The following is a 27,566-nucleotide window of genomic DNA, read 5'->3' on the forward strand; positions in this document are numbered from 1 at the left end:
AACCTTCTTCCTCTTGAGTTTCCAGCCCAGCAATACCTGGCATGGAGTGGTTAAGGGAACATACACTGGTGTTGGAAAGTCCTGGGTTGAAATCCCAGCACTGTCTCCTGTCAACCTCTTTGAGATTTCGAGCAATTTACTTAATTTCACTGCACTTCAGTTTCTTTACCTGGAAAACAGGATCTTGATTCCTCCTTCTCTAACTGTGTTGCGAGGATGGAATAAAAGCGTGTGTGGGGCCTAGCACGTCATAAGGTACTTAGGAACTGACAGTCATGGTGGTAACAGGAGGTAGCAGAAAGCTGGTTCCAGAGCCAGATTGCCTGGGTTCAAGTCCTGGATCTGCATACATCCATGTGTGACCTTGGGCTGACCTCTGGCTTCAGTTTCCTCATCTGTAGAATGGGGATAATGATAGTATCTACTTTACAGGGCGGATGTGGGGCTCAGATGAGAGAACACATGAAGTGCTTAGCATGCTTCTGGGTACATAGCAAACAATTTAAGTGTCATCGTCACATAATTATTACTGTTGCTGTTACTGGTATGACTGTCCTTGTTTTCAAGTCTCCCTCTGGCTTTTGCTTATCTCTGTGTCCTTGTGCCCTCTTCCCCCTCATCCTGTTTCCTTACTTGTGAAAGGAGATGAGTACACACTGAGCAGGCCCCAGGGGCAGCTGCCCCCTCCAGAGCCTCAGTGTACCCACGTGGGTTCCAGGACTTCGCCACCTTCATTGAGTTTCTTTTCTGACTTTAGTTCCATGCTGTTTGGAGTTTTGCACTTGCTCATGAAGCCCCTTCCCGGCCCAGGTCCTATACAGGGGCATCAAAGACAGGGCTCCTAAGGCAGCGATGCTTCTGCTCACAAGGGCCTCTTTGGTTGCTCAGCTCCATAAGCTTCAGGGAGACCTGGGCCTGGTCTCACGTTTTGGAGACATACGATTTTGCACTGAAGCTCCATTGAGAGTCCATCCCTTCCAGTTTTATGGCCACGGGCAAGAAACTTTGCTTCTCTGAACCTCAGTTTCCATTTCTGTAAAATGGGGGTGAAGAAGGTACCCTGGCATAGTTCGTGCTAGGAGCGATGCAGAACAGCCACAATGTGTGCCCGACCATGGGGCTGGGGGAGACGGGCCGGGGAGGAACTCAGATCCCAGCTAGGTGTTTACTGAGCAGCCCGGAAATTTTCTTCGAGGATCCAGATCCTAGCCAAAGATTCACACACATTTGAAACCTGCCTGGATTTTCTGATAAACATTCCCTTCCATTGTCTTCTTTCTCAGCCATTTCTCTAGTCCCTCTCAGATAGCTCTGACTTAGCTTATCTGATTGTACTTGAACTTTTGTGTGTGTGTGTGTGTGTGTGTGTGTGTGTGTACAAAGGTGATGGGGAAAGAAGCATTTTAAACCTGTCTTTTTAGAGTCTCTGCTTGCTGGCATCCTCCTTGGTCGTCTGGCTCCTCCTTTTTCACTCTCTGTCATTGAAGAGCTTTTGTCCTTGGAGTCCTCAGGCAGCTTGCCTTGGCTCTTTCCTTCTGGTCTCTGAGGCCCCTGCCCCACTCTTGCCTGCTTGATTTCCTCTCCTTCAGAGGTAGGTGGGTGGAGGCACTTAGCATGAACCGGAGAGTGCTGGGGCCTCAGACCTCATTTCGCTGCTTCTGGGACTCATACCTGCAATTCTGGGGAGTGGCCACAAGGAGGAGGTGGTGTTCAGCTCCTACCCTGGTGGCTCCAACAGCCCATCCCAGAGGGACCTTTTAGTAATGGGCTCTGGAGGCTGAAAGAAGTGGCTTTAAGTTCCAACTCTGCCACTGTGACCTTGGGCAGGTGACTTCATGGACCTCACTAAATATCAGTTTTTTCTTCTGTAAGATAAGGATAGTTCTCTATGACCTCAAGAGTATTTTTGTGAGTAGTACATGAGATCACTCAGCACATAGTAAATTCTTAATGTCTCAGCTGCAGTGGTAGCTTTTCCTTCTTTCTCCCTCTTTCCTTCCTCCTTTCCTGATCCTTTCCATCTCTTCTACTTTCCCTTCCCTTTCTTTTCCTCCTCCTCCCCTTTTTCTCCTCTTCCTTTTTTTCTCACCTGTCCAATTCTTTTTATAAAAGGGGAAAGTGAGGCCAGGAGAGAGGACCTGACTTAACCAGGGTGACCCAGCAGAGGAGAGCTGGGGTCCTGAGCCCCTGGTGGCTGTCTCTGCTCCTCTGAAAATTGGTCATACATGCATTTTGTGTCTCATGAGGTGTTTGAAGAGATTCACTGTGTCTGCTATGATTCCCATCACTGCTTTGATGAATGACTTTGTGCTGTTATTTTCCCGTTTAAGTTCACATTCATCTTCATTTTTTAGCCTCTCAGGCCTTGTCAGTTCCTACTTCAGCCTCATATTAGAGACCATGAATCCTATTTTGCAGAGCAGGAAAGTGAGGCTCAGAGGGGTTCAGCCCCTTGCCCAAGGCCACACAGTTAGCAGCTGGGGGAGCTGGAATGGAAACGGGGCCTATCTTGCTCCAGCCTTGGCCCCAGGCCCTTCCCGCCATGGGCCTGTGGTTTTGGCCTGTGGCCAACCCCTGCCAGCCCCTGCCAGCTCCTCTCTCCCCTGGGCCTGCAGCACTCCGTGCATTAGCTGCATGAGGAAACAAGACACCCTGAGCCCTGGGACTCCTCCTGGAGCTGAGAATGTGATATTTGCTCAGCCCGGGGTTAGCCATCAGCTGCTCTGTTGCTGCTGTCTTCCAGAGGGTGCCTGGGACCTGCCAGGCTGATACCCTGCTGATTTGCATAGCCCTGCCCACGGTTGCTGAACTACAGACCCTGCCACTTGCTAGAGGCCTTAAGCAAGTGAGTTTACCACTTGAGGCCTCACTTTTCCTCCTCTATAAAGTGGATAATGATAGCAATAACAAAGCCTAACACTTACTATCCTTACATGTAGTGTAGATACTACTATTATTTCCACTTCACAGATGGGCAAACTGAGTCTCAGAGCCATTAAGTGTCTCTTCCAAGTTCTGGGTCTGCAGTCCTTGCTCTTAAGTGTCTACTGAACTTTCCACTCCTCTTGCATGGTAGCCTGGTGGGAAGACAGAGCCCAAATGAGATGATGCTTACAAAGCTCTTAGCACAGTGCCTGACAACGAGAAATGGCTTAGTAAATCATAGCGGCTATTATTATTATTATTATTATTATTACTATTTGAGATGGAGTCTCGCTCTGCCGCCCAGGCTGGAGTGCAATGGCACAATCTTGATTCACTGCAGCCTCTGCCTCCTGGGTTCAAGTGATTCTCATGCCTCAGCCTCCTGAGTAACTGGGACTACAGGCGTGCACCACCACGCCTGACTAATTTTTGTATTTTTAATAGAGATAGGGTTTGCCATGTTGGCCAGGCTGGTCTGAAACACCTGATCTCAAGTTTTCCACCAGCCTTGGTTTCCCAAAGTGCTGAGATTACAGGCGTGAGCCACCACACCCGGCCTATTATTATTTTATTACTATTTGCTGCCAGTTTTTTTTTTCTATGCTCTCCCGAAGAGCCGATGGGAAAGACAAACATCCGTAGCCTTAGAAGTTTTTCTGCAGTTGAGGAAACAGGCCCAGTGCAGGGAAGTGTCTTGTGTGTGGTCCTGGAGGCAGAGCTGGGGCTGGAGTTAAGTCTTTGTGACTCCTTGGCCAGTGCTCACCATTTCTCCCCATCTCCTTTGTTCCTTTCAGGGTTCCCCTCAGGACCTCGAGTCCATGTGGCAAATCCAAGTCCTGTGTCAGGCCTCCTCCCTGCTCTTTTCCCCAGGAAGTGAGCTTTGGTCTGCATTTTCGCAGGAACCATAAAACACAGTGACTCAGTTGTGGACCGTGACCTTGAGTCACAGTTAACCATGGAGGCCCATCTTGTGACGATGAAGTCACAGATTCACCAACTGGGAGGCTTCCCTGCAATGGACCAGGGGGAGGGCCTCTGGCAGTCTCTAGAATTTTCTCCCAATCCCCCAACCCTATTGGTCAGCATATGCTGGCTCATTTAGTCTTGAGTTTATTTCTTTTTGGACCTACTATGCGCCAGGCCCTGCATGATGGGGCCTGGAGATTTTCTCCGTCAGCCTCCTGGAGTTCACAGCCCGGGGGTCTGAAGATGACCTGGGAGGGTCCAGTCAGGTGCAGGAAGTAGGAGGAGAGATATTTGGGACTGAGAACTCACACAGGCAAAGGGGGGTGCTTGGGGGACACTGAAGAGACCAGTTGGGCTGAGGTAGTGTTTAGGGATTTTGGTCCTTTTTTTTGACAAGTGTCTGTCTGCATGTGGTAAGTGCTATGCTGGGCAGTGGGCTACAGTTATGACCAAGGCATAGACAATTAAGAAGGTAGGTAAATAGGCCAATTGCAGTGGCTCACGCCTATAATCCCAGCAGTTGGGGAGGCTGAGGCAGGCGATTCGCCTGAGCTCAGGAGTTCGAGACCAGCCTGGGCAACATGGTGAAACCCTGTTTCTACTAAAATACAAAAAAAAAAAAAAAATTAGATGGGCATGGTGGCATGTGCCTGTAATCCCAGCTACTCAGGAGGCTGAGGCAGGAGAATCACTTGATCCCAGCTACTCAGGAGTCTGAGGCGGGAAAATTGCTTTAACCTGGGAGGCAGAGGTTGTAGTGAGCTGAGTTCGCACCACTGCACTCCAGCCTGGGTAACAGAGTGAGACTCCATCTCAAAAAAAGAAGAGAGGGGCCAGGCGCAGTGGCTCACGCCTGTAATCCCAGCACTTTGGGAGGCCGAGGTGGGCGGATCACAAGGTCAGGAGATTGAGACCATCCTGGCTAACATGGTGAAACCCCATCTCTACTAAAAATACAAAAAATTAGCCGGGCGTGGTGGCGAGCGCCTGTAGTCTCAGCTGCTCTGGAGGCTGAGGCAGGAGAATGGTGTGAACCCAGGAGGCGGAGCTTGCAGTGAGCTGAGATCGAGCCACTGCACTCCAGCCTGGGTGACAGAGCAAGACTCCGTCTCAAAAAAAAAAAAAAAAAAGAAGGTAGGTAAATAATTGCGGTGGGTTCTAATAGCTACTTTTTTTTTTTTTTTTTTTGAGACGGAGTCTTGCTCTGTAGCCCGGGCTGGAGTGCAGTGGCCGGATCTCAGCTCACTGCAAGCTCCGCCTCCCGGGTTTGCGCCATTCTCCTGCCTCAGCCTCCGGAGTAGCTGGGACTACAGGCGCCCGCCACCTCGCCCGGCTAGTTTTTTGTATTTTTAGTAGAGACGGGGTTTCACCGTGTTAGCCAGGATGGTCTCGATCTCCTGACCTCGTGATCCGCCCGTCTCGGCCTCCCAAAGTGCTGGGATTACAGGCTTGAGCCACCGCGCCCGGCCTACTTTTTTTTTTCTTAAACAGCAGAAATTTACTTTCTCATAGTTACAGAGGCTAGAAGTCCAAGATGAAGGAGCTGGCAAGGCTGGCTTCTGAGGAGGCTCCTCTACGTGGCTGACAGCTGTGTCCTTCGTCTTCACATAGCCTCTTCCGTGTATGCAGGGTGGAAGGTGGGGGATAGGTAGATGTCTCTGGTCTCTCTTCCTCTTCGTTTGCCAGTTTATTATAAAAGGTAAGCTGTAGAAGCAGAGATGCGTAGGGCGAGGTATGGGGGAGGGAGCGCAGAGCTTCCATGCCCTCCCTGGGCACGCCACCCTCCGGGAACCTCCCCGTGTTCAGGTATCCAGAAGCTCCGTAATAGCTACTGTTTATTGAACGTTTACTATATGTCAGGCATCATGTCATGTGCTTTAATTTAATTTAAATTTGTGTAAAGTCTCCCTGGAGGAGGGAGGGGGGGGTGTCTCCACCTGGGGAGGGCTAGCAGAGAAGCAGGAGTTCGAGACTGAGGAGTCTGAGTTCTGAGTCTTGAAGGCTGAGCAGATGTTTGCCAGGTAACTATGGTCTAGGGAAGAGTGGTTTGCCCCTGATCGAGGGGACAGCATAGGCAGAGGTTTAGAGGCATGAAATTGTGCTCTATACAATGGACGTCATCTGGGGTCCTTTAAACTTCACTTCCGCGTGACCTTCCTGGACACCCACAGGGTTTGGTTTAATGCTGAACTCAGACTTTCCCACATCTCTCACTGGTGAAACGGTGGCCCTTTGCTTCTGAGGCTGGTGCTGCGTCATCATCACGCTGGCATCTTTGTACGCAGGATCTGCCAGGGCAAAGGTTGGGAGGTTGGAGCGCATTTGGACCTGATGGCTTTGTCAGGATTCTGCTGACAGCAGTGGTAGTCCTTGTGAGTGTAATCAACTTGAAATAAATGGGAGCTTGTGAGGTGGACCCCACCAAGAACATATCCTGGATGCTAGTTAGAGATTCCCTCTAGATTTCAGTAGGTTGACAGGGAGTCCAAATGAGAAGGAAACAATCAAAATGAAAGACTCCACAAGGCCTGCTGAAAGTAACTCATCAAAGGTCGTGACTGAAGAAACAAGTTGTGGGCCAGGCGCGGTGGCTCATGCCTGTCGTCCAGTCACTCAGGAGGCCGAGATAGGAGGATTGCTTGAGGCCAGGAGTTCCAGACCAGCCTGGGCTGACTCCAAAACAATGGATAAATAAAAATTTAAAAACTAGCCATGGTAGCCCACTGAGATACTTATTTTCATTATCCTAATGACGAATGATTTTGAGTGTCTTTTCATGTGCCAAATGACCAGTTGTATATCTTTTTGGCAGAAATGTCCATTCAAGTCCTTTGCCCATTTTTGAATCAGATTGTTTTTTCTTTGTTGTTGTTGAGTTGTAGGAATGCATACATACATATATATATGTATATATAGAGAGAGGGACAGACAGGCAGACAGACAGGATCTGGCTCTGTTGCCCAGGCTGGAGTGCAGTCGCATGATCTCGGCTCGCTGCAACACCTCCTCAGCTCAAGCCATCTTCCCACCTCAGCTTCCCAAGTAGCTGGGACTACAGGCACGTGCCACCATGCCAGCTAATTTTTTTTTTTTTTTTGTATTTTTGGTAGAGATGGGCTTTTGCCGTATTGTCCAGGCTGGTCTGGAACTCCTGAGCTCAAGTGTTCCTCCTACCTCGGTCTCCCAAAGTGCTGGGATTATAGGCATGAGCCATCACACCCAGTGGAATATTTTTTATATATATTCTGGCTATTAATCCCATATCAGATATTTACAAATCCTTTTTCCCATTCTGTGGGCTGTGTTTTCACTCTCTTGATAATGTTCTTTGATACACAAAATTTTTTTTTTTTTTTTTTTTTTTTTTTGAGACGGAGTCTCACGCTGTTGCCCAGGCTGGAGTGCAGTGGCGCGATCTCGGCTCACTGCAAGCTCCGCCTCCCGGGTTCCCGCCATTCTCCTGCCTCAGCTCCTGAGTAGCTGGGACTACAGGCGCCCGCCACCGCGCCCGGCTAATTTTTTGTATTTTTTTAGTAGAGACGGGGTTTCACTGTGGTCTCGATCTCCTGACCTTGTGATCCGCCCGCCTCGGCCTCCCAAAGTGCTGGGATTACAGGCTTGAGCCACCGCGCCCGGCCGATACACAAAATTTATAACTTTGATGAAGTTTGATGACACCCAACTTTTTCTTTTGTTGCCTGGAAAAGGATTTTTAAAATTGAAGCGTGAGATGAATACAGAAAAGAGCTCATATCCTAAGCCAGATGGCCTGGATTTAAATCCCAACTCTGCTACTTATCAGCTATGTGACTTTGAGTGGACTGACATCTCTGTGCCTCAGTTTCCCCATCTCTGAGACTGGGGTCATAACAGAGCCTACTTGTTAGAAATGCGGTGAAGTGGCTGGGCACAGTGGCTCACTCCTGTAATCCCAGCACTTTGGGAGGCCGAGGCAGGCGGATCATGAGGTCAGGAGATCGAGCCCTGACCAACATGGTGAAACGCCGTCTGTACTAAAAATACAAAAATTAGCTGGGCATGGTGGCAGGTGCCTGTAATCCCAGCTACTCGGGACGATGAGTCAGCAGAATCGCTTGAACCCAGGAGGTGGAGTTGCAGTGACCTGAGATCGTGCCACTGCACTCCAGCCTGGTCACCAGAGACTGTCTTAAAAAAAAAAAAAGAAATGCAGTGAAGTGGGCTGAGCTCCTATGCACAAGGCGCGATGAGCAGTGCCTGACACCTAGTAGGCGCTTTGTAAGTGTTGGCTGTTGTTGCTGTGACTATGTTAGATACTGAGTTTCTATGTGGCAGACGCTGTGCTAAGCACTGCGCAAACCCTATCCTATTATCCGTCTTCATACTCCCCACGTACTACATGAAGTTCCATTTCTTGGCACTTTTCCCCTAAGCGACTTCACTATATTCATTGAAGTGCCAAGAAGATGCCCATTTAAGAGATTCTGAACCTGAGGCTCAGAGAGGGTAGGTGACTGGCCCAGCAACATGCAGTGAAGAAACAGTGGTGGCTGGACTGAATCCAGACCTGTGGACTTATCCCTTGCAACTTAGGAGGAGAAAGGGTGTCTCTAGTGGGGCAGGATCCCCAGGTGGAAGAAGAACCGCTGGCTTCGGTTTCAGCAGTGCCACCTGGAGCTCTGGGGCTCTGTGGGCTCCCAGGGACCAAGGCCACGCAGGGCCCCCAGCTGGATGCCCACCGACCCGCAGGAGAGAGATGAGTGAATGACAGGGACAGTGTTCTCCTTGCAAAGCCTCCCTTGTGGGGCTGGGCCAGCATCCTAACGCGCGCGCGCCCCCTGGTGGAACAGCGTGAGATTGCGGGCGCTAGAGTCCCCCTCGCTGTTGGAAGGAGACCTAGAGAGTGTTAACCTTTTCCACCTGTTAACCCCTTATCCCACAACTCACTGCCGCCATCTCGTAGATGAGGAAAACGGAGGCCCAGAAGGGTAACGTCACATGTCCAGTACGCTCTGCCGGGCTTTGTTTGTTTGTTTGTTTGTTTGTTTTTTGAGACAGGTTCTCACTCTGTTGCCCAGGCAGAAGTGCAATGGCACAGTCATGGCTCACAGCAGCTTCAACCTGGGCTCAAGCGATCCTCCTGCCTCGGCCTCCCAGGTACCTAGGACCACAGGCATGTGCCAGCATGCTGGCTAATTTTTGTATTTTTTGTAGAGACAGGGTTTCGCCATGTTGCCCAGGCTGATCTTGAGCTCCTGGGCTTGAGCTATCCACCTGCCTGGGTCTCCCAAAGTGCTGGTATTACAGGCATGAGGTACCACACCCAGCCTCATCCCTCCTTTGAGTGGAATCTGTCCTGTGGCAGACACGAGTTATGGAGAAAGTGAGTTTAAGACTTCAGGGTGTGAGGACGGATCCAGATTCCAGGTGCAACCCCACTAGTTGGAGCCTAGATTTCTTCTTCTGGAAATGGAAAGAACCCTCATGTCTATATGCCCAAGGCTAGCCCACACAGTCAGAAAGTGAGAGTGCTGTACTTCGAGGGAAGACACTTGGTCAGTTCTGAGGAGCTGTCTGGGTGAGCGCTCTGATGAAGGGGCAGAGAGAGGCATGGAATTGGTGTGGGGTGACACTGTTGGGTGACAAGTCTGTGTTGGGTGAGCATATTGCAGGCCAGAGGTGGAGACTGTGAGGAGCTGGGCCCATGGGGAGGAGGTAGATTCTGAGGGATGGATTGCTGCAGGCATAAAGAAAGGAAACTATGCTGAGTGTTGGCTCTCGCCTGTACTCCCAGCTACTCAGAGGCAGAGGCGGAGGTGGGAAGAATGCTTGAACCTGGAGTTTCAGATCAGCCTTGGTGATGTAGTGAGACCTCATCTCTGTAAAAGTTTTAAAAAATTAACCAGTTGTGGTGTTGTACCTCTGTGGTCTCAGCTACTCAGGAGGCTGAGGCAGGAGGATCGCTTTAGCCCAGGAGTTTGAGGCTACAGTGAGCTATGATTATGCCACTGCACTCCCGCCTGGACAAAGAGCAAGATCCTGTCTTAAATGAATAAATGAATAGTTAGCTAGATAGCTAGGAATCTGCGGGAATGGTCATGACTTGGTGGGGAAGAGGCGAGAGGACTCAGTTTCTGGGCCTGGGCCCCTCCATGCCCGGGAATCCAACAGCTGCACTGCCATTGACTGCTTTCTCCATGACTACAGGAGCCCCAGGAACTGAACACCCAATCAGATTTGCCCAGATGGTCCTGCCTACTACCTGCTTAGCAAGAGTGGGAAATAGGCTTTATCTCAGGTGCCAACTCCAGCTAATGGATAATGCCCAAGTGGTGCAATACGTTGAAAAGGACTCGGAGACCACATCCAGGCCCAGAGGTAGATGGTGCTATAATCGATTAGTGATGTCTGCCAACAGCATGGGTCAGGGAAGGGGGAGATACGAGTGTCAAATATTTGTTAACCCTGGCGACTTAGTAACTGTACTGCTAAACACACACACCCACACACCAGAAGATGCTTTGGACGATTTTACTTAGGACTCTTCAAATCTCGGAAATATACCAACAGCCCCAGAATTCATTACATATATGGTTCAACCAACAAAATCCTTTTTCTCTATTTCTAAACCTCTTCCTGGCTGTTTATAACGAGCCTTCCTAGCTTCTTGAGGCCAGGTTTTTCTTCCAGGGTTGTGGTTTCCAAACTTTGTCGCACATTAGGATCACTCAGGGAGCTTTTCAAAACCTGGATGCCCAGGTCACATCCCAGAAATTAAATCTAAATGCCTGGGGGCAGGGCCTGGGCATCAGTATTTTTTAAATAGGCTTTACTTTTTAGAACAGTTTTAGATTTGCAGGAAAATTGGAATGATGGTACAGAGTTCCCATACACCCACACCCAGTTTCCAGCTTTCATCACCATCTTGCCTTAGCATAGTATGTTCATTACCATCAATGAGCCAATATTGATATGTTCCTATTAAATAAAGTTCATAGTTTATTATTATTTTCTCAGTTTTAATGTTATATCCCATCCAGGATGTAGTAGTGGACTTTTCTTTGTTTTTGATGAGCTTGACAATCTTGAATAGTCTTGGTCAGGTATTTTTAGGACGCCTCCCTATTGTCTGGGTGTCAGTATTTTTAGAGATCCCTGGGGGATACGGCACAGTTTGGGAACTGCTGCTCTAGGGCCTTGTGTGTGTGTCTGGGTGGGGATGAGTTGTTTATATAAAAACGAGTTAGCACCCTGAAGAGTAGAAGAGAAGAAGTGATTTCTGTGGTCCGGTGATCTGTTGTTATAATGAAACACCCCAGAACTTAGGGGTGTAACACAGTCAAGCATTGGCTTCTGCAGGCCAAGAAACCAAGCAGGGCTCTGTGGGTACAGCTTTTCTCTGCTGGGAGCCCTGAACAGGTGGGGCAGGAATCATCTGGAAGCCTCATCACTTACGTCTGGTGTCCAGGCTGGGATGACTTGAAGGCTGGGCTTCTGGGACTGACGACTAGAGCACCTGAGTGAGGCCTCTTCTCAGGACCTCTCTAAACTCAGATGTCACCCTGGGCAGGGCCTTCCCTGATACCACATCTGCAGAAGGGCCCAGGCCCCTATTATTCCCTCACAGCACCCCCATTATCACATGCAGTGTTTTCCCGATATCTGCCTCCCTCATCAGGGTGGAGGCTGTTTGCTGACTTCTTATCCCTCCCCCACCAAACGAGAATTGCAGAACTGTAGGGCTCTTGACGCTCTTGTTCACTTTTGTGTTTTCAGTGCAGAGTTGAAGCTAGGTAAATATTTGTTGAATGAGGGACGAGGCACGGTGGCTTATGTCTGTAATCCCAGCACTTTGGGAGGCCGAGGTGGGAGGATCGCTTGAGGTCAGGAGTTCAAGATCAGCCTGGCCAACATGGTGAAACCCCGTCTCTACTAAAAATACAAAAATTAGCTGGGTGTAGTGGTGGGTGCCTGTAATCCCAGCTACTGTAATCCCAGCTACTTGGGAGGCTGAGGCAGGAGAATCACTTGAACCCAGGAGGCAGAGGTCGCAGTGAGCCGAGATCACGCCACCGCACTCCAGCTCGGGCGAGAGTGAGACTCTATCTCAAAAAAAAAAAAAAAAAAAAAAAGGCTGGGTGCGGTGGCTCATGCCTGTAATCCTAGCACTTTGGGAGGCCGAGGTGGGCGGATCACAAGGTCAGGACATGGAGACCATCCTGGCTAACACGGTGAAACCTCATCTCTACTAAAAGTACAAAAAATTAGCCGGGCGTGGTGTCAGGCACCTGTAGTCCCAGCTACTCGGGAGGCTGAGGCAGGAGAATGGCGTGAACCCGGGAGGTGGAGCTTGCACTGAGCAGAGATCGCGCCACTGCACCCCAGCCTGGGCGACAGAGCCAGACTCCGTCTCAAAAAAAATTGTTGAATGAATGAGTGGAAGCCGAGGAAGGCAGACAGACACACAACAGACAGATGCACAACTAACCCGACAGAGGAGGGAGTAATTGGCTTTTCCGCAGCCTGGTGGCAGGGGAACTAGAAGGACTCATCTTGCCCTGGATCCTGACAGGGGAGTAGAGTTTGACCAGGTAGAGGGAGGGGCAGGAAGGGTAACCCAGGGAGCAGCCTGCTTCCTGGCCGGGAGGCTGGACAGCTTGTGTGGCCACAGTGCCTTGCTGCCCCTCCCATGTAGTTCCTGGCAGGGGACTCCTGCACTCACAGGTTGCCCACTCATCACTGAACAGAGAGGAGGGTTCAGAGGGAAAGTGGAGAATTTAGTTGGGGGCAGAGTTCTGAGGGCAAAGTCCCTTCCAGACTGCCTCAGAAATCCCTGATCCGGGGATTCCTAAATGCCAGGCCTCCTACAAGGTACCTGGGGCACCTTGGGGTTTCGAACCCGGATTTGCAGGCCCTTTCCCTAGGGATTCTGCATCGGGAGCTGTGCCCAGAAGCCAGGCCAGGCAGGGATGGGGATTTTGTGACAAATGGTGGCGAGGAAGGAGCTTCCCCTGCATCCCAGCCAGCTCTTCCTTTTCCAGAATGGTTGGTTGGATCATCTAGTTTTTCAAGCAGAGCTGATGATCCTGATTTTGTGTATTTATGTTTTTTTGAGGTGAAATCTTGCTCTGTTGCCAAGGCTGGAGTGCAGTGGTGCGGTCACGGCTCACCACAACCTCTGCTGCCTGGGTTCAAGTGATTCTCCTGCCTCAGCCTTCTGAGTAGCTGGGATCACAGGCATGCACCATCACGCCTGGCTAATATTTGTATTTTTAGTAGAAATGGGGTTTCGCCATGTTGGCCAGGCTGGTCTCCAACTCCTGACCTCAGGTGATCCATCCACCTCGGCTTCCCAAAGTGCTGGGATTACAGGTGTGAGACACTGCACCCGGCCTGATCCTGATTTTAATGTGACATCTGACCACGTGCTCAGGCCACATCCAGCTGCCTTCAATTCACACCCTGGGTATCAGAGGTCTTGTTATTCACACTCACTATCTCACTGGATCCTTCCCATGACTCTAGGAGACCCACGGGAAACTAAGGCTTGGCGGAGCGAACTGACTTGGCCTGGGCTCCGACACTGGGCAGGTGGCACAGGTGGGGGCTCAATCCAGGGCCGCCAGTTTCTCTGTTTTACCCGCCTCATTCTCCTTCCAGCTGAAACAAGGCACTCGTTTCCTTGTGCAGCGTTCAGAAATGACCACAAGAGGGCAGGATGGAGGTGGTCTAGTTTCCACATTTCGTTTTTAATTTGCTTTTAAGCGGTTTTACATTGGGGCCTCCAATCTAAACCTGAAACATCCAAATTTTCCATGACCACTTAGATGTTCATCATTTCATGCAGCCCACTAATTTCGGTAGATGTGTCATTCTGCTCTGTCCCCGTCGGGCCCTGTGTCAGTTTCTATTTTGTGAACCTGACATCAGAGCTGCCCAGCTGAGCTTAGGATGTTCCTCTGCAGCCTTCACAGCTCTGGCTGCCCCATTTATTTTCATGGATGGTATTTTCTCTTCTGGAGAAAGTATTTTTTGGGAAAAAAATTTTGTTTTTGTTTTATTTCTAAAAAGAGTGTGGGGTATGGATAGCCAAGTCCATAGTGAGAACCTTGTGGATATAGAAACAGCATTCTGTCTAACAGCAGATGTATTTCCAGAGATGCTGAATCTTCTACTTGAATTCGAGGTCTCTTGAGAATAGGGACATTTTTGTTATATTTCAAGCCTTGGTTCCGTGCCACCTTCTCCAAGAAGCCCTCCTGGGTTGCACCCTATCCTGTGAACTCCTCCATTCCAGGCCCTCTAGCCTCTAGTGCTGTAATTTATGCACAAGTGCTTCTCTTACAGACCATGAGCCCCGCTGAGGGCAAGAATCCTGCCTCACCCGTGTCCCTAATGCTCCACACTTAATCCTCAAGGCCTTCATTGATTGAACACTTGCAATCAGCCTGCTGAGTGCTTTTCTGACATCACCTGACCCCTCTCTAACTGCCGCCCTGTGAGGGAGGAAATTATCGTGATTGTTATCATTATTCTCAGCCTCATTTTATGTCTGAAGAAACCGAGGCACAGAGAAGAGAAGCAGGTTGGCCTGGATGACACTATTTGGCAGGGCCGGAGTTGGGATTTGAACCTCAGGCCTACCTGAGTGCAGATCCCTGCTCCCAGCAGCTTCGCTCCCAGCTCCTGGTAGGGTTCAGTCATGTTCACTGACCGAGTGGGGAGGGAGCGCTCCAGCAGAGTTCTAGGCACTGCTGGCCATGCCCATGCCCAGGTGAGACCTTCTGTCTTGCTTCTCCCTCTTTTCTCATCCCTTGGCATGGTTGGCCCCTTCTCCACCTCCTTCTTTTCCTCCTCCCTTTTCTCTTCCTCCCTCTTCTCTTCCTCCTGTATTTTTTTCTCCTCCTTTTCCTCTTTCATTTTTATCTTTTCCTCCCTTTTCTCCTCCTTCTGCACTTTTTTTTTTCTTTTTTAAAAATCAAGACAGGGCCTGGCCATGTTGCCAAGGCTGGTCTTGAACTCCTGGGCTCAAGTGTTCCTCCCACCTCAGCCTCTTGAAGTGCTGGGATTACAGGCCCGACCACTGGACTGGGCCCCTCTCCTCTTCCTCCTCCTCTTCCTCTTCCACCTTTACCCCTTCTTCTCTTTTCTCCTCCTCCTCCTCCAATAGCTTATTGAGATACAATTTACAGACTATAAAATTCACTTATTTGAAGTGTACAGTAATTTTTAGTAAATGTACCAAGTTGCCCAGGGATCACTCTAGCCCAGAACGTTGTCCTCACCCCAGAAGGAAGCGCTGTACCTATTAGCAGGCACTCCCCGCCACCGCAACCCCATCCAGCATAAGCCCCTGGCAACCACTCGTCTGCGGTCTGTCTCTGCAGTCTTGCCTTTTCTGCACATTTCCTGTCAGTGGGCTCACACAGCCTGGTTTTGTTGTGTCTGGCTGCTTTCACGCAGCATGGCATTTGTTTTTTTTTTTCATGCATCCATGTTGGTCATATCAGGACTTCAGGCTTTTGCACTGGGCTGGGTCCTTCTTGCTGGGTCCCGTCTTTGCTGACCCTTCCTATCCCATCTGGCCCTCCACATGGTGGGGTCAGGAGGGCAGTTGTTGGGTCAGGCTGGGAACGGTGAGGATGGAAAATGTGTTTGTTGTTTTCCGCCCCCCCCCCCCACTCCCTAGTTGTGTGCTTTAAGTGATTTCAAACGTGCTGTAGATGCAAACACTCTTCAGGGCTCTGTGGGTTGGCTCTGCCCTGGGATTGGCTCAGAGATGCCTTGTTTGGGGCAGATAACCCCCTTTTCTGATGGGCTGGCCGCAGTTTGGGCTCCCTCTTGTTGCTCTGCTAGCCATGGGGGCTGAACTGGATATGCCATTGTTACCGGAAAAGAGGGTCTTGAAACGGACCCCAAGAGAGGGTTCTCGGATTTCGTACAGGAAGGAATTCAAAGCAAGTTCCGGAGTGCAGTGAGAAGGGATAGTTCAGTGAAAGCTATCCTGGACCCCCTGCCCCGGTTGGTTTGTAAGTTTTTCTTATAGAGGAGTGTTGTCTATGTAAAAGCTAAGCTAAGCTGTGTCTACCTGCAGGTGAGCGCATGACATGACAAAATCGATTACTTTATTGATTTAAAGAAAACGTGGCACATACACACCATGGAATACTACTCAGCCACAAAAAAGGAAGGAAATAATGTCTTCTGCAGCAACTTAGACGGAGCTGGAGACCGTTATTCTGAGCGAAGTAACTCAGGAATGGAAAACCAAATATTATATGTTCTCACTTAAAGTGGGAGCTAAGCTATGAGCATGAAAAGGCATAAGAATGATATAATGGAATTTGGGGGCTTGGCGGGAAGGTTGGGAGGTGGGTGAGGGTTGAAAGACTACATATTGGGTGTAGTGCACGCTGCTTGGGTGACGGTTGCACGAAAATCTCAGAAATCCTCACTATAGAATTCACCCATGTAACCAAAAAGCACCTGTACTTCCCAAAACTATTGAAATATAAAACAATCTTGAAAAGCAAAACAAAAACCATCCTTGACATTTTAGTGTGTGACTATACCGAAGCGTAACTATAATGATCTTGAAAGCACATACTGTTGTGGGTATTGGGACACCTGGACTCTGTGCTGATGTAGGAGTGCATCCTTGTAGGTATCTTTAGGCTGTTTCCTCAACTGTAAACATCCCGTGACTATCTTGTGACCAGCAAGGAATATGGCTTTTTAGTCTTAAGATGGAGTCAAATTGAACATGGCCTTATTCTGGCTCTGCCAGGCGCCCGCTTCCCTAACACCACCAGTCACTTACAGCTAAGATGTTTTGTTTGTTTTTTTTTGAGATGGAGTCTTGCTGTGTCACCCAAGCTGGAGTGCAGAGGCGCAATCTCAGCTTACTGCAGCCTCTGCCTCCTGGGTTCAAATGATTCTCCAGCCTCAGCCTCCCGAGTAGGTAGGATTACAGGCATGCGCCACCACGCCTGGTAATTTTTGTTATAGCAGAGATGGGGTTTCACTCTGTTGGCCAGGCTGGTCTCAAACTTCTGACCTCAAGTGATCCACCCACGTTGGCCTCCCAAAGTGCTGGGATTACAGGCATGAGCCACTGCACCCAGCATAAGATATGTTGAGCCCTTAACTGTGTACTGGACTCTGAACACTTTGTACCTACTACCTCATTCATGCCTCCCAGTGACCCTGTGGGGCAGGCACTGTCATCATCCTTATTTTAGGTGAAGGAGCAGGGGCCCGGAGAGATTAACCAGCTAGCTAGTGGCAATCTAACTCCATCCACACCCTTCCCCTGGGCCCAGGGATGCCTCTGTAAGACACCCCATCCTCTCCCTAGGCCTCAGTTTCCCCTTTGGGAACCTGTTCTATTCTGTCTGCACCCTGACCTCTCAGGGAATCATAAACTGCTTGAAGATGGGCACATATCTGGCTTCCCTGGGTCCCCTTTGGTGGCCGACAGTGCAGTGCACACAGTAGGTCTGCCATCTTCATGCCTAGATCAAAAGATGATTTTGAGAGGTGACAACATGCTAGCAGCCCTCGCTCTCGGTGCCTGCTCGGCCTCAGCATTCACTCTGGTGGTGCTTGAGGAGCCCTTCAGCCCACCACGGCACTATGGGAGCCCCTCTCTGGGGTCGCCGAGGCCGGAGCGGCCTCCCTCTGCTTGCCGGCGGGTGTGGAGGGAGAAGCGTGAGTGGCAACCGGGGCTGCGTGCAGCGCTCATGGGCCAGTGCAAATTCAGGCGTGTGCAGGGCCACCGGCCTCCCGAGTAGCTGGGATTACAGGGGCCCCGCCACCACACCTGGCTAGTTTTTGTACCTTTTAGTGGAGACGGGGTATCAACATGTTGGCCAGGTTGGTCTCGAACTCTTGACCTTGTGATCTGCCTGCCTCGGCACCTCCTAAAGTGCTGGGATTACAGACGTGAGCCACTGCGCCTGGTCGAGATGGGTTATTTAAAGAAAGGAAAATGTATTGCTCACAGTTCTGGAGGTTGGGAAGTCTAGGATCAAGGTGCCAGCAGATTTGGTTTCTAGCAAGGACCTGCTTGCTTGTAGATGGTGTTGTCTAGGTTTTCTCATGCAGAAGTGAGTGAGGGGGCCGGGCGTGGTGGCTCAAGCCTGTAATCCCAGCACTTTGGGAGGCCGAGGCGGGCGGATCACGAGGTCAGAAGATCGAGACCATCCTGGCTGACATGGTGAAACCCCGTCGCTACTAAAAAATACAAAAAAACTAGCCGGGCGAGGTGGCGGGCGCCTGTAGTCCCAGCTACTGGGGAGGCTGAGGCAGGAGAATGGCGTGAACCCGGGAGGCGGAGCTTGCAGTGAGCTGAGATCCGGCCACTGCACTCCAGCTTGGGCGGCAGAGCGAGACTCTGTCTCAAAAAAAAAAAAAAAAAAAAGAAGTGAGTGAGGGGACGGAAGGGGTGAGCTCACCCCTTCAAGCCCTTTTATTTTTGTTTTTAAATTATTTTTATTATTGTTTTTAGAGACAGGGTCTGGCTCTGTCATCCAGGCTGGAGTGCAGTATTGCAATCATAGTTCACTGCAGCCTCGAACTCCCAGGCTTGAGCAATCCTCCTGCCTCAGCTTCCTGAGCTGAGACTACAGGCACATATCACCACACCAGGCTAAGTTTTCCATTTTTTATAGACACAGGGTCCTATGATGTTGCCCAAGCTGGTCTTGAACTTCTCACCTCAAGCAATCCTCCCACCTCAGCCTCCCAAAATGTTGGAATTACAGGTGTGAGCCACCGCACCTGACCTCAAGCCCTTTTGTGTGGGCATCAATTCCACTCATGAGGGTGGAGCTGTCATGGCCTAATCACCTCTCAAGGGTTCCGCTTCTTAACTGCCTCATCTTGGGAATTAAGTTCCAGCTGATGAATTTTGGACAGATACATACATTCAAACCATAGCCCTGGGGAATCCAGGCTGATCTCACCTCATGACCCTTAACCTTGTTACATCTGCAAAGACCATTTCCAAATATGGTCACATTTACAGGTTCTAGGTGGACTTATGTTTTAGGGGTCTCCATGTGACCTACTTTGGGGAGGAAGCCTGCTTTCGACAGCATGGGCAAAGCCTTTGTGGGTGCCTGGCTCACAGGGTGGGGTCAAGTGGTGGGAGGTGCACAGGGGCCTGGGGTGGGAGGGAGCAGGTTGAATTTTCTCCCAAGAGTGATGGGGAACCAGGGAAAGCATCTAAGATGTGTGTGTGAGTTGCCTCGGTCACATCCATGCTTGCAGGTGGTCCCCTGCCATCGAGAAGGGCCCCTGGGGATGGGAAGTGAGGACATTGTTCTCCTTCGTCAACCTCCGACTTCTGATGCAGCCACACTCCCCGGGCTGCCTGGGCCCACGGGGCAGGGTGGTGGCCAGGGCGGCCAGAGTAGGATAACCAGGACTGGGCACTGGGGGCAGTTTCTTCTGGGCACATGCCCTGGTGCCTTTGACCACCTCTGGCTAGGAGGTGGGGACTTGGGGGTCTCCATTTTTGGCACCTGCCTAACGGTGCTCCCCACCCCACGCCTCCCACCTGGTCCTAGATTGGCTCTGACTCCACCTTGGACTCGCCAGGTCTTGGACCTTTGAATGTCTCATTTTATTCTTAGCCCCCTGCCCTGTCACCATTGTCACAGCCACCTCCAGCTTTCTCCCCGACTGTTCCCGGTGCTCTTCGTCCCTGCCCACCTCCCGGGCCATCAGTCTCGCTTGCTTTCTCTGACTTCCTTTGGGGTTCATCCCTTGCCCTGCCTGTCACTCTCCCATCAGAGCCCCTACCCCACCCATCTCCCTCTCCTTTCCCTCCACGTTTCTCGTCTTTCTCTTTTTCTTCTTTCTCCCTCTGTGTTCCCTGTCTTGCCCTTCCCTCCCTGTCTCATGCCTTTCCTACCTGTGAGTTCCTTCTCCTTCCTCCCACCTTCCTCCCTCTGCCATGCGCCTGGCCTGCCATCCTCTCTTCCTCTCTCCATCCCACCTGTCTCTGGCATCCCATCTGCCTCCTTTCCAGCCCCTTTCTCTCGGGGCGCTTCTCTGTCCTGGGCTGATGGGAGACCAGATAGTCAACCCTTAGCAGCCTGCATGCTGACTGTGGCCCCTGTCAGCCAAGGGGTGTCAGGAAGGCCCTGGCGGGCCCGTGTATTTATGGCAACAGTCATTCAGTAGGGCAACCACAAGCGTTGCATGTCCCACTGTTCTGTTAGTCCCTCAGTTAGCAGGGCCTAACCTCAGACTTGACACTCATCAGCCAGCCAGCCAGCCAGGACCCACAGCGCCAGGGGTACAGCCAGGCAGCTGGCATCATCCCTCCAGTGGCGCTGCCAGTGCAGAGGGACCAGTCCTTTCTCTGCACTTTCGTCAGTCAGCGGGACCCAGTGCTCTGGCTATACTGTCAGCTGGGGCTGTCCTCTGACTGGTACTGTCAGCTGGAGAGCACGGCTGGCTTTTCAGCTGTACTGTCCGCCAGTTAGTGAGCAGGACTGGCCTTCCGACTGTGCCGTCAGGGAGCAGGACCGGCCTTCCGACTGTGCCGTCAGGGAGCAGGGCCGGCCTTCAGATTGTGCTTTCACGGGGCAGCGCAGGGCTGGCCTTTGACTGTGCCGTCAGGGAGCAGGGCTGGCCTTCTGACTTGCTGCCAGTCCCTGGCTCTGCCATCACTGGGGCCAACCCCTGACTGTCAGGCAGCGAGCAGCTGAGACCCAGTGCTTGCTGGGAGTGGGGTGCTGAGAATCAGTGAAACCACAGGCCTGCCTCTGAAGAGCTTTGAAGCTACCCCGTGGTTTTCTCAGCTGCTGCACCCAGCACCCTCTTCTTGTTTTTGTTTTTTTTTTTTGTTTTGTTTTGTTTTTTTTTGAGATGGAGTCTTGCTCTGTTGCCCAGGCTGGAGTGCAGTGGCGCGATCTTGGCTCACTGCAAGCTCCGCCTCCCAGGTTCACGCCATTCCCCTGCCTCAGCCTCCGGGACTACACCGCCCGCCACCACGCCCGGCTAATTTTTTTGTATTTTTAGTAGAGACGGGGTTTCACTGTGTTAGCCAGGATGGTCTCGATCTCCTGACCTCATGATCTGCCCGCCTCGGCCAACCAAAGTGTTGGGATTACAGGCGTGAGCCACCGCGCTCCGCTCACCCTCTCCTTGTTTAAGTGAGTTTCCTGTTGGTTGCTCTGCCTGATGTCGGGTGGTGGGGCTGAAGGATGCAGCACAGATGGGCCCAGGATGTTGCTGGGGCAGTCAGTGTGCTGAGCTCCAGGCTGGGGGCGGGAGCCTGGTGCAGAACCCAGGGCCTCTGCCCGGTGCCTCCGTGAACCCCTCCTCTGCCTCAGTTTTCCCCTCTCAGCAGTGGGAAGGACTTTGCCTCAAAAGCACAGCTGTCTTGCATCCGGTGCTCACTGGCCCCAGTCTCTGGGTTATGGCCTTGGCCTACGGGGAGCTGGTGTGGAGTAGGGGATCCAGGTGTGTCCGGCTTGGATTTGAATCCCTGTCTCACTGTTTAGCAGCTGCTCACCTCGGGAACCTCTTTTTGACCTTGTGAGCTTCGGTTTCCTCATCTGGACAATAGAAGTGATGATACTGCCCTCATGATATGACCATGAAAACGAAACTAGATGGTTTGGCAGGATTCTACCTTGTTGAATCCTCAAAGTCCTGAATGCAGGGATAATTCATCCCATTTTACGGAAGGGGTAACTGAGCCTCAGGAAGATGAGGTGACTTGATAAAATCATGCTGTTTTGAAGGAAACATCTGGGAAAGTTTTCCTTGGGTTTGCCCGAGGTGTGCTTTATTTGCATTTTAATCTCTGAAAATTGATGTTCTCCTCACTCCCCAACTGGTACAGCAGGCAGCTAGTGCCTTCGGGAGCTGATCCCTCTTTCGCCAGCACCCCACTCCCCATGCTGGGCTGGGTGCCCACAGGAGTGGACCGGCCGAGGACTCATGGCTGTGAGGCCTGGGTTCCAGCCTTGCTTTAGTTACCAGCTCACCACGTGACCTCGGCCAAGTCCCTTGACTTCTCTGGGCCTCAGTTTTCCTCTCTGTAAAATGGGGATGGCCACATCCTCCTTCTAGGGGGGATCAGAAGCTTAGCTGAGTTTAAAAGGAATATGACTGCCATCAAAGGAGCCCCATGAACCGATGGGATCCTGAGTTGATTTCCTTCCCTGTAAGAGTGGTGGGGCCTCCTTCTCCTCATGTGGTTTGGGGAGGAGGAACCACAAACACTTGGGCTCACACGCACAGCACACAGTCCACACATGCACAAAACACACTCATACGCACACATGCACACACACTTGACTCACGTAAAAGCACATACACTCATACTCTCATGCGCGCGGGCGCACACACACACGTTCAGTTTCCGGGCATCCCCTTCTTTCTTTTTGCCTTCTTGCCGTGCAACTGAAAACCCTCCATGGTTACGACTTCCGGGAGGGTGAGGGTCCAGGCAGCTGGGTTCAGAAGGAGCCGCCCGTGGACCCACCCCACTGGACGAGAGGCCAGAGATGCCTCAGGCAGGGCTCATAGGACCGAGTGTTGGCTTCTCAGTGCTCCAGGCAGCCGTGGCCATTAGTGGAGCCGTCTGGCTGGTCCCCTGGCTGTGAGCCGGCTTCTGAATGATTTATGCTGTCTTGAACTTGACTCCAGCGTGACAGGAGTGAGAAGAGCTGCTCCCGCTAGAGGAAAGCTGGAAACCGTACTGTGCTCACCGCATAACCTCTGGGTGCTGGAAATGGAGTATTACTACTGCCCCAGCCTGCTGAAGCTCTTGCGCTACCTCTGGGTGAGTGGCGGGGGGGAGTGCAGGCTCCAGGACGGGGTCACCTCCCTTCCCTCTCCTCCTGCTTCCTGCCAACTTTGCTTTTTGGCTGTGTCTGGTTAGCAGTGTCTCTGTTTTCTTTAAGAAATGTTAAAGGTTACAAGGAAGAGAGAATGTTGGGGAAAGAGGAAACAAGCTTGGTTTGGGAGGTAGAGCAGGTTTGCAGGAAGAGCTGAGACTCCTGAACAGGAATGAAGATTCCGGGTCCAATGTGGGCTTTCCTCCGGTCCTCAAGAAAACAGGAAAAACGAGAACCACGTTAGTGAGTTTTTCAGAAAGCACCATTTATTTGACTTAAAGGACTGTTGTTTATTCTGAAATTACATCCCTCTTGCCTTTGTGTGTGTGTAAGAATGTCCCCCTTCTATGAGATGAAAATGATAGATTTTGTTTTCCTTTTCCTGAACCTAAACAGTGATAGAAGAAGTTGGGACCCCTTCCACCAACACACAAACTGTGCTGTCTCCTCTGGATAGCAGAGGGAAAAAAAACCAGAACATTTTCTGATGAAACATCAAAGTCAGGGAAGCTGTGCAGAAGTGCTTTGTGGAGTATAAAATGCCTTCAGATCTCGCTTTGACTTTGCGGCTGGTCTGCTTTCTGTGCCTGGGCAAGTTACTTCTCCTCTCTGGGTTTCCATTTCCTCCTCTGTGAAACTAAGGAGTAGGTGTAGGTGATTCTGGGTTGTGGGACATCCATCAGGGCTCTGGGAATAGAGGGGCTTCTCGAAGAATTGTCACGGGCTGGTCTCAGAGTTTTCCAGAATATTTGCCACTGGTTTCAGCACGCCCAAAAGGGAAAGTCTTAGGAAATATTATCTTTCCCATTGCTGAGTGTTTGCAAATACTTCAGATGCCTTCTTGGCCAGAAAATTTTCCAGTGCTCCTAAAAATACAACTTTAGGAAAGATTGCCTTTCAGCCGCCAGTCCCAGAGTATCTCACCTCCCTCCTGAGCCCCCCAGAGCAGTTGAGAAACAGGAGATCCCCCCAGTCCATATTGTTCAATCATTGGCATATGAACATTCTTGTGTAATAAATGTAAGGCAACATTGATTGATTGATTGATTGATGTTTTAATGACAAAAATAATGCACGTGCATGGTACAAAGACATGGAAAATTCAGACAAGCACAAAGAAAAGAAGTCTCTGATGATCATATTTTTGAATTGTGTGGTTTGCAAGGTCTGGATAACCTTGATGTGCCTGGCTGCTTGTTGGGCTCTGGGCTCAGTGCTTGAGATGCAGAGATGACCAAGATACAGTCCACCACCCCCAGAACTTAGAGCTCGGCATAGGTGTTGAACTCATCAACAAATGGCTATGATCTTATGTTCATTCAGCACACACTTACCAGCAGTAGTTTGGAGCTAGCGCCAGATAACTTGGAATATAGGAGCAAGACAGCATGGTCCCCTGACTGCATGGAACTTAAGTCTGGTGAGAATTTGGACTTTGCTCAAGGAACTGAAACAAAGACCATGTGTGTATTAGGATGGAGTGGTGCACAGGGCCTAAGAGGACATGGCCTCATTGGGGTGCGGGGGCCAGGAGGTTCTCCCCAAGGAAGCTGAGCACTGGAGGATGCCTAGGAGCTGGCAGTTGATGCTAGGGTAGGGGTCCAGGGAAGTGTGTGCCAGGCAGAGGGAACAGCGTGTGCAAAGGGCTGGGGTGGGTGTCAGAAAGAGCAAGAGCCCGTGGCATGCCCATGGCACATTCCAAGTACAGGCTCAGCCTGGCCAGCAGGGGCTGGGCGGGGATGCCCTCAGCCTCCTAGGGGCAGCTCTGTGGAGTGACAGAGTCACAGCTCCTCACCTGGCTGTGTCCCACCTCTCTAGTGACCTTGGGCAAGTCTTCTCCTCTCTGGGCCTCGGTTTCCCCATCTGAACCATGAAGAGGTAGGGAGAGGCGGTTTAGAACGTCTTTCTTAGATGTGATAATGAGAGAGATTTCCATTTGGCCACTGCTTTCTGTGGGTGACCAGGTCCTTTGGGAGTGAGAAGCCACGCAGGCCCACTGCTGGTTTTGCAAATTACCCAATTTCTCTGTCCCTCTGAGTCACTGAAGACAGCCTGGCACATGTGTTAACAGGACTGGGGTCTTGGATTAGCCCTGGTGTCTGCACTCCTAAGCTGGAAACTCTTGCTTGACCTCTCAGGGAAGCTTGGGAATGTGGACCTGGATTCTGAGGAAGCCTCGTGGCCTTGGGAAGTCCATTTCAGCTTCCCAAACTTCGGCTTCCCCATCTGCAGAGCGAGGCCCCGCTGCCTTCCTCGTTTGCTTGCTGGGAATTCCTCTGAACTCTCTAGCTCATTTCTGAAACCTAGAAGCTGCTCCGAGAATGTCAGCTCCTCCTGCTTCCCAGGAGGCCACCGTCAGATTCGGTGACCGGCTAACCAGGAATAATTGCAGAGACCCGGGTAGAGGTGCTCGCTCCCCTGCCACTCGTGTAGCTTGGCGTAGTTGAGAATATGCATTCATCCATCACTTCTTCAGCATGGGCCCCTCCTCACTGCCCCTGGGCCCTGGTAATGTCACCTCTTCACTAGGGTCTTCCCTAGTGAATGACCCCCTTCCCTTCAACATTCTTTGTCCTGTTACTCTACCTTTTGTTTGTCTGTTTTTAGAGATAGGCTCTCACTCTGTCACCCAGGCTGCAGTGCAGTGAATGATCATAGCTCACTGCAGCCTTGTCCTCCTGGGCATAAGTGATCCTCCCACCTCAGCCTCCAGACTAGCTGGGACTACAGGTGCATGCCACCATGCCCGGCTAATTTTTTAACTTTTTTGTAAAGATGTGGCCTCACTATGTTGCCCAGGCTTGTCTTAAACTCTAGAGCTCCCACCTCAGACTCCCAAAGTGCTGGGACTTTAGGCATGAGCCACCATACCCAGCCTGCAGATTTTTAAAGTTTTAAATAAATTTTAAAACGTTGTATACATTTAAAGTATGCAACCAGATGTTTTGGTATATATACATATACCTAGTGAAATTAGTACTGCAGTCAAGCAAATTAACATACCTGTCTCCTTTCATAGTCACCTTTTATTTAAAAACTGGTAAGAGCACCTACCAAGAGAAATCTACTCTCTCAACAAATTCCCAGTATATAATACAATACCATTAACTATAGTCACCATGCTTTAGGTCTCTAGACATATTCATCCTTTAGAATTGCAACTTTGTACCATTTAACGTCTTTCCGTTCCTTCCCCTGCACCCCTCTGCCCCCTTCTGGGTTTGTTTGTTTGTTTTTTAGGTGGATGGAGTCTTGCTCTGTCGCCCAGGCTAGAGTGCAGTGGCATGATCTTGGCTCACTGCAACCTCTGCCTCCTGGGTTCAAGCAATTCTGTCTCAGCCTCCCGAGTAGCTGGGACTACAGGCGCATGCTACCACACCTGGCTAATTTTTGTATTTTTAGTAGAGATGGGGTTTCACCATATTGGTCAGGCTGGTCTCGAACTCCTGACCTCAGGTGATCCGCCCACCTCGGCCTCCCAAAGTGCGGGTATTACAGGCATGAGCCACCGCGCCCGGCCCTGCCCCATTCTGTTTTTGTGTATTTGACTATTTAAGATTCCACATATAAGTGAGAGCATGTAGTATTTTGTCTTTCTGTGCCCGGCTTATTTCACTTAGCATAATGTCTTCCAGGTTCAATCATGTTGTTGCAAATAACAGGCTCTTCTACTTTTTAAAGGCTGTATAATCTGTTGTGTGTGTGTGTGTAGATATATATAGAGAGGATATATGTGTTATTGAATATATAAAGAAATTGAGGGCTGGGCGTGGTGGCTCTTGCCTGTAATGCCAGCACTTTTGGATGCCAAGGAGGGTGGATCACTTGAAGTCAGAAGTTTGAGACCAGCCTGGTCAATATGGCAAAACCACATCTATACTAAAAATACAAAAATTAGCTGGGCATGGTGACATTGTGCCTGTAGTCCCAGCTACTTGGGAGGCTGAGGCAGGAGAATCGCGTGAACTTGGGAGCTGGAGGTTGCAGTGAGCTAAGCTCGCACTTTTGTACTCCAGCCTAAGCAAGGCGGCTCTGTCTCAAAAACAGAAAAAGGAAAAAAAAAGAAACTGAGGCATATATATATGTATGTATATGTGTGTGTGTATATATATATGGAAATATGTTTCCATGAAACATGGAAAATTCAGATGAGTACAAAGAAGAAAGTTTCTGATAATCTGTATTTTTGAATTCTGCGGTTCACAAGTTTATCTATCATCTATCTGTCTGTCTGTTTGTCTAACTATACATGCCACAACTTCTTTACCCATTCATCTGCCACTGGACACTTTGGGTGTGTCCACATCTTGCCTATTGTGAAGATGCTACATTGGAACATGGGAGTGCAGATCTTTATGGGATACTGGTTTCATTTCCTTTGGGTATGTGCCCAGAAGAGGGATTGGTGGATCTATTCTCAGTTTTTTGAGGAGCTATCATACTATTTTACATAACTTATTTTAGAATAGTTGAGAAAAGTTACAAAGATAGTAGCGGGAGTTCCTGTATACCCTTCACCCGGTTCCCGTAACGTTAGCATGTTACTATAACCATGGTTCAGTTACCAAAAGAAAGAAGTTAACATTGGTGCGTTACTGTGAACTAAACTCCAGACTAAATTCCAGTGGTTTGCATGGGGGCGATTTTCCCCTGCAAGGGACATTTGGCAATGTGTGGAGACATATTTGATTGTCAAAGCTGAGGACGGGTGCTACTGGCATGTGGTGGGTAGACACCAAGGATGCTGCTTTACATCCTATAACGCACAGGACAGGTCCTCTGCTGCCCTCCCCTCAATAGCACCAAGAATGATCCTGGCCAAGATGTCAGTTG

General features: G+C 50.4%; 1 protein-coding gene across 3 annotated transcripts in view; it reads left to right on the forward strand.

Annotated features, from left to right (window-relative positions):
• The window catches only part of KIAA1671 (KIAA1671 ortholog), a 253,647-nt gene that overhangs the window by 105,173 nt on the left and 120,908 nt on the right, over positions 1-27,566 (forward strand). Inside the window, exon 1 of one of the 3 annotated variants that reach the window (XM_045364315.3) lies at positions 22,274-22,678. The exons of the other annotated variants lie outside the window; for them this stretch is intronic. Within the exon in view, the coding sequence (XP_045220250.1) occupies positions 22,628-22,678 (51 nt within the window). The 5' untranslated portion in view covers positions 22,274-22,627. Of the gene's footprint in view, positions 1-22,273; positions 22,679-27,566 lie in introns of those variants that run through there. 3 annotated transcript variants of the gene reach the window in all.

The sequence above is a fragment of the Macaca fascicularis genome, chromosome 10 (genome assembly GCF_037993035.2).
Source record: "Macaca fascicularis isolate 582-1 chromosome 10, T2T-MFA8v1.1".
In the NCBI taxonomy this organism is placed as follows: Eukaryota; Metazoa; Chordata; class Mammalia; order Primates; family Cercopithecidae; genus Macaca; species Macaca fascicularis.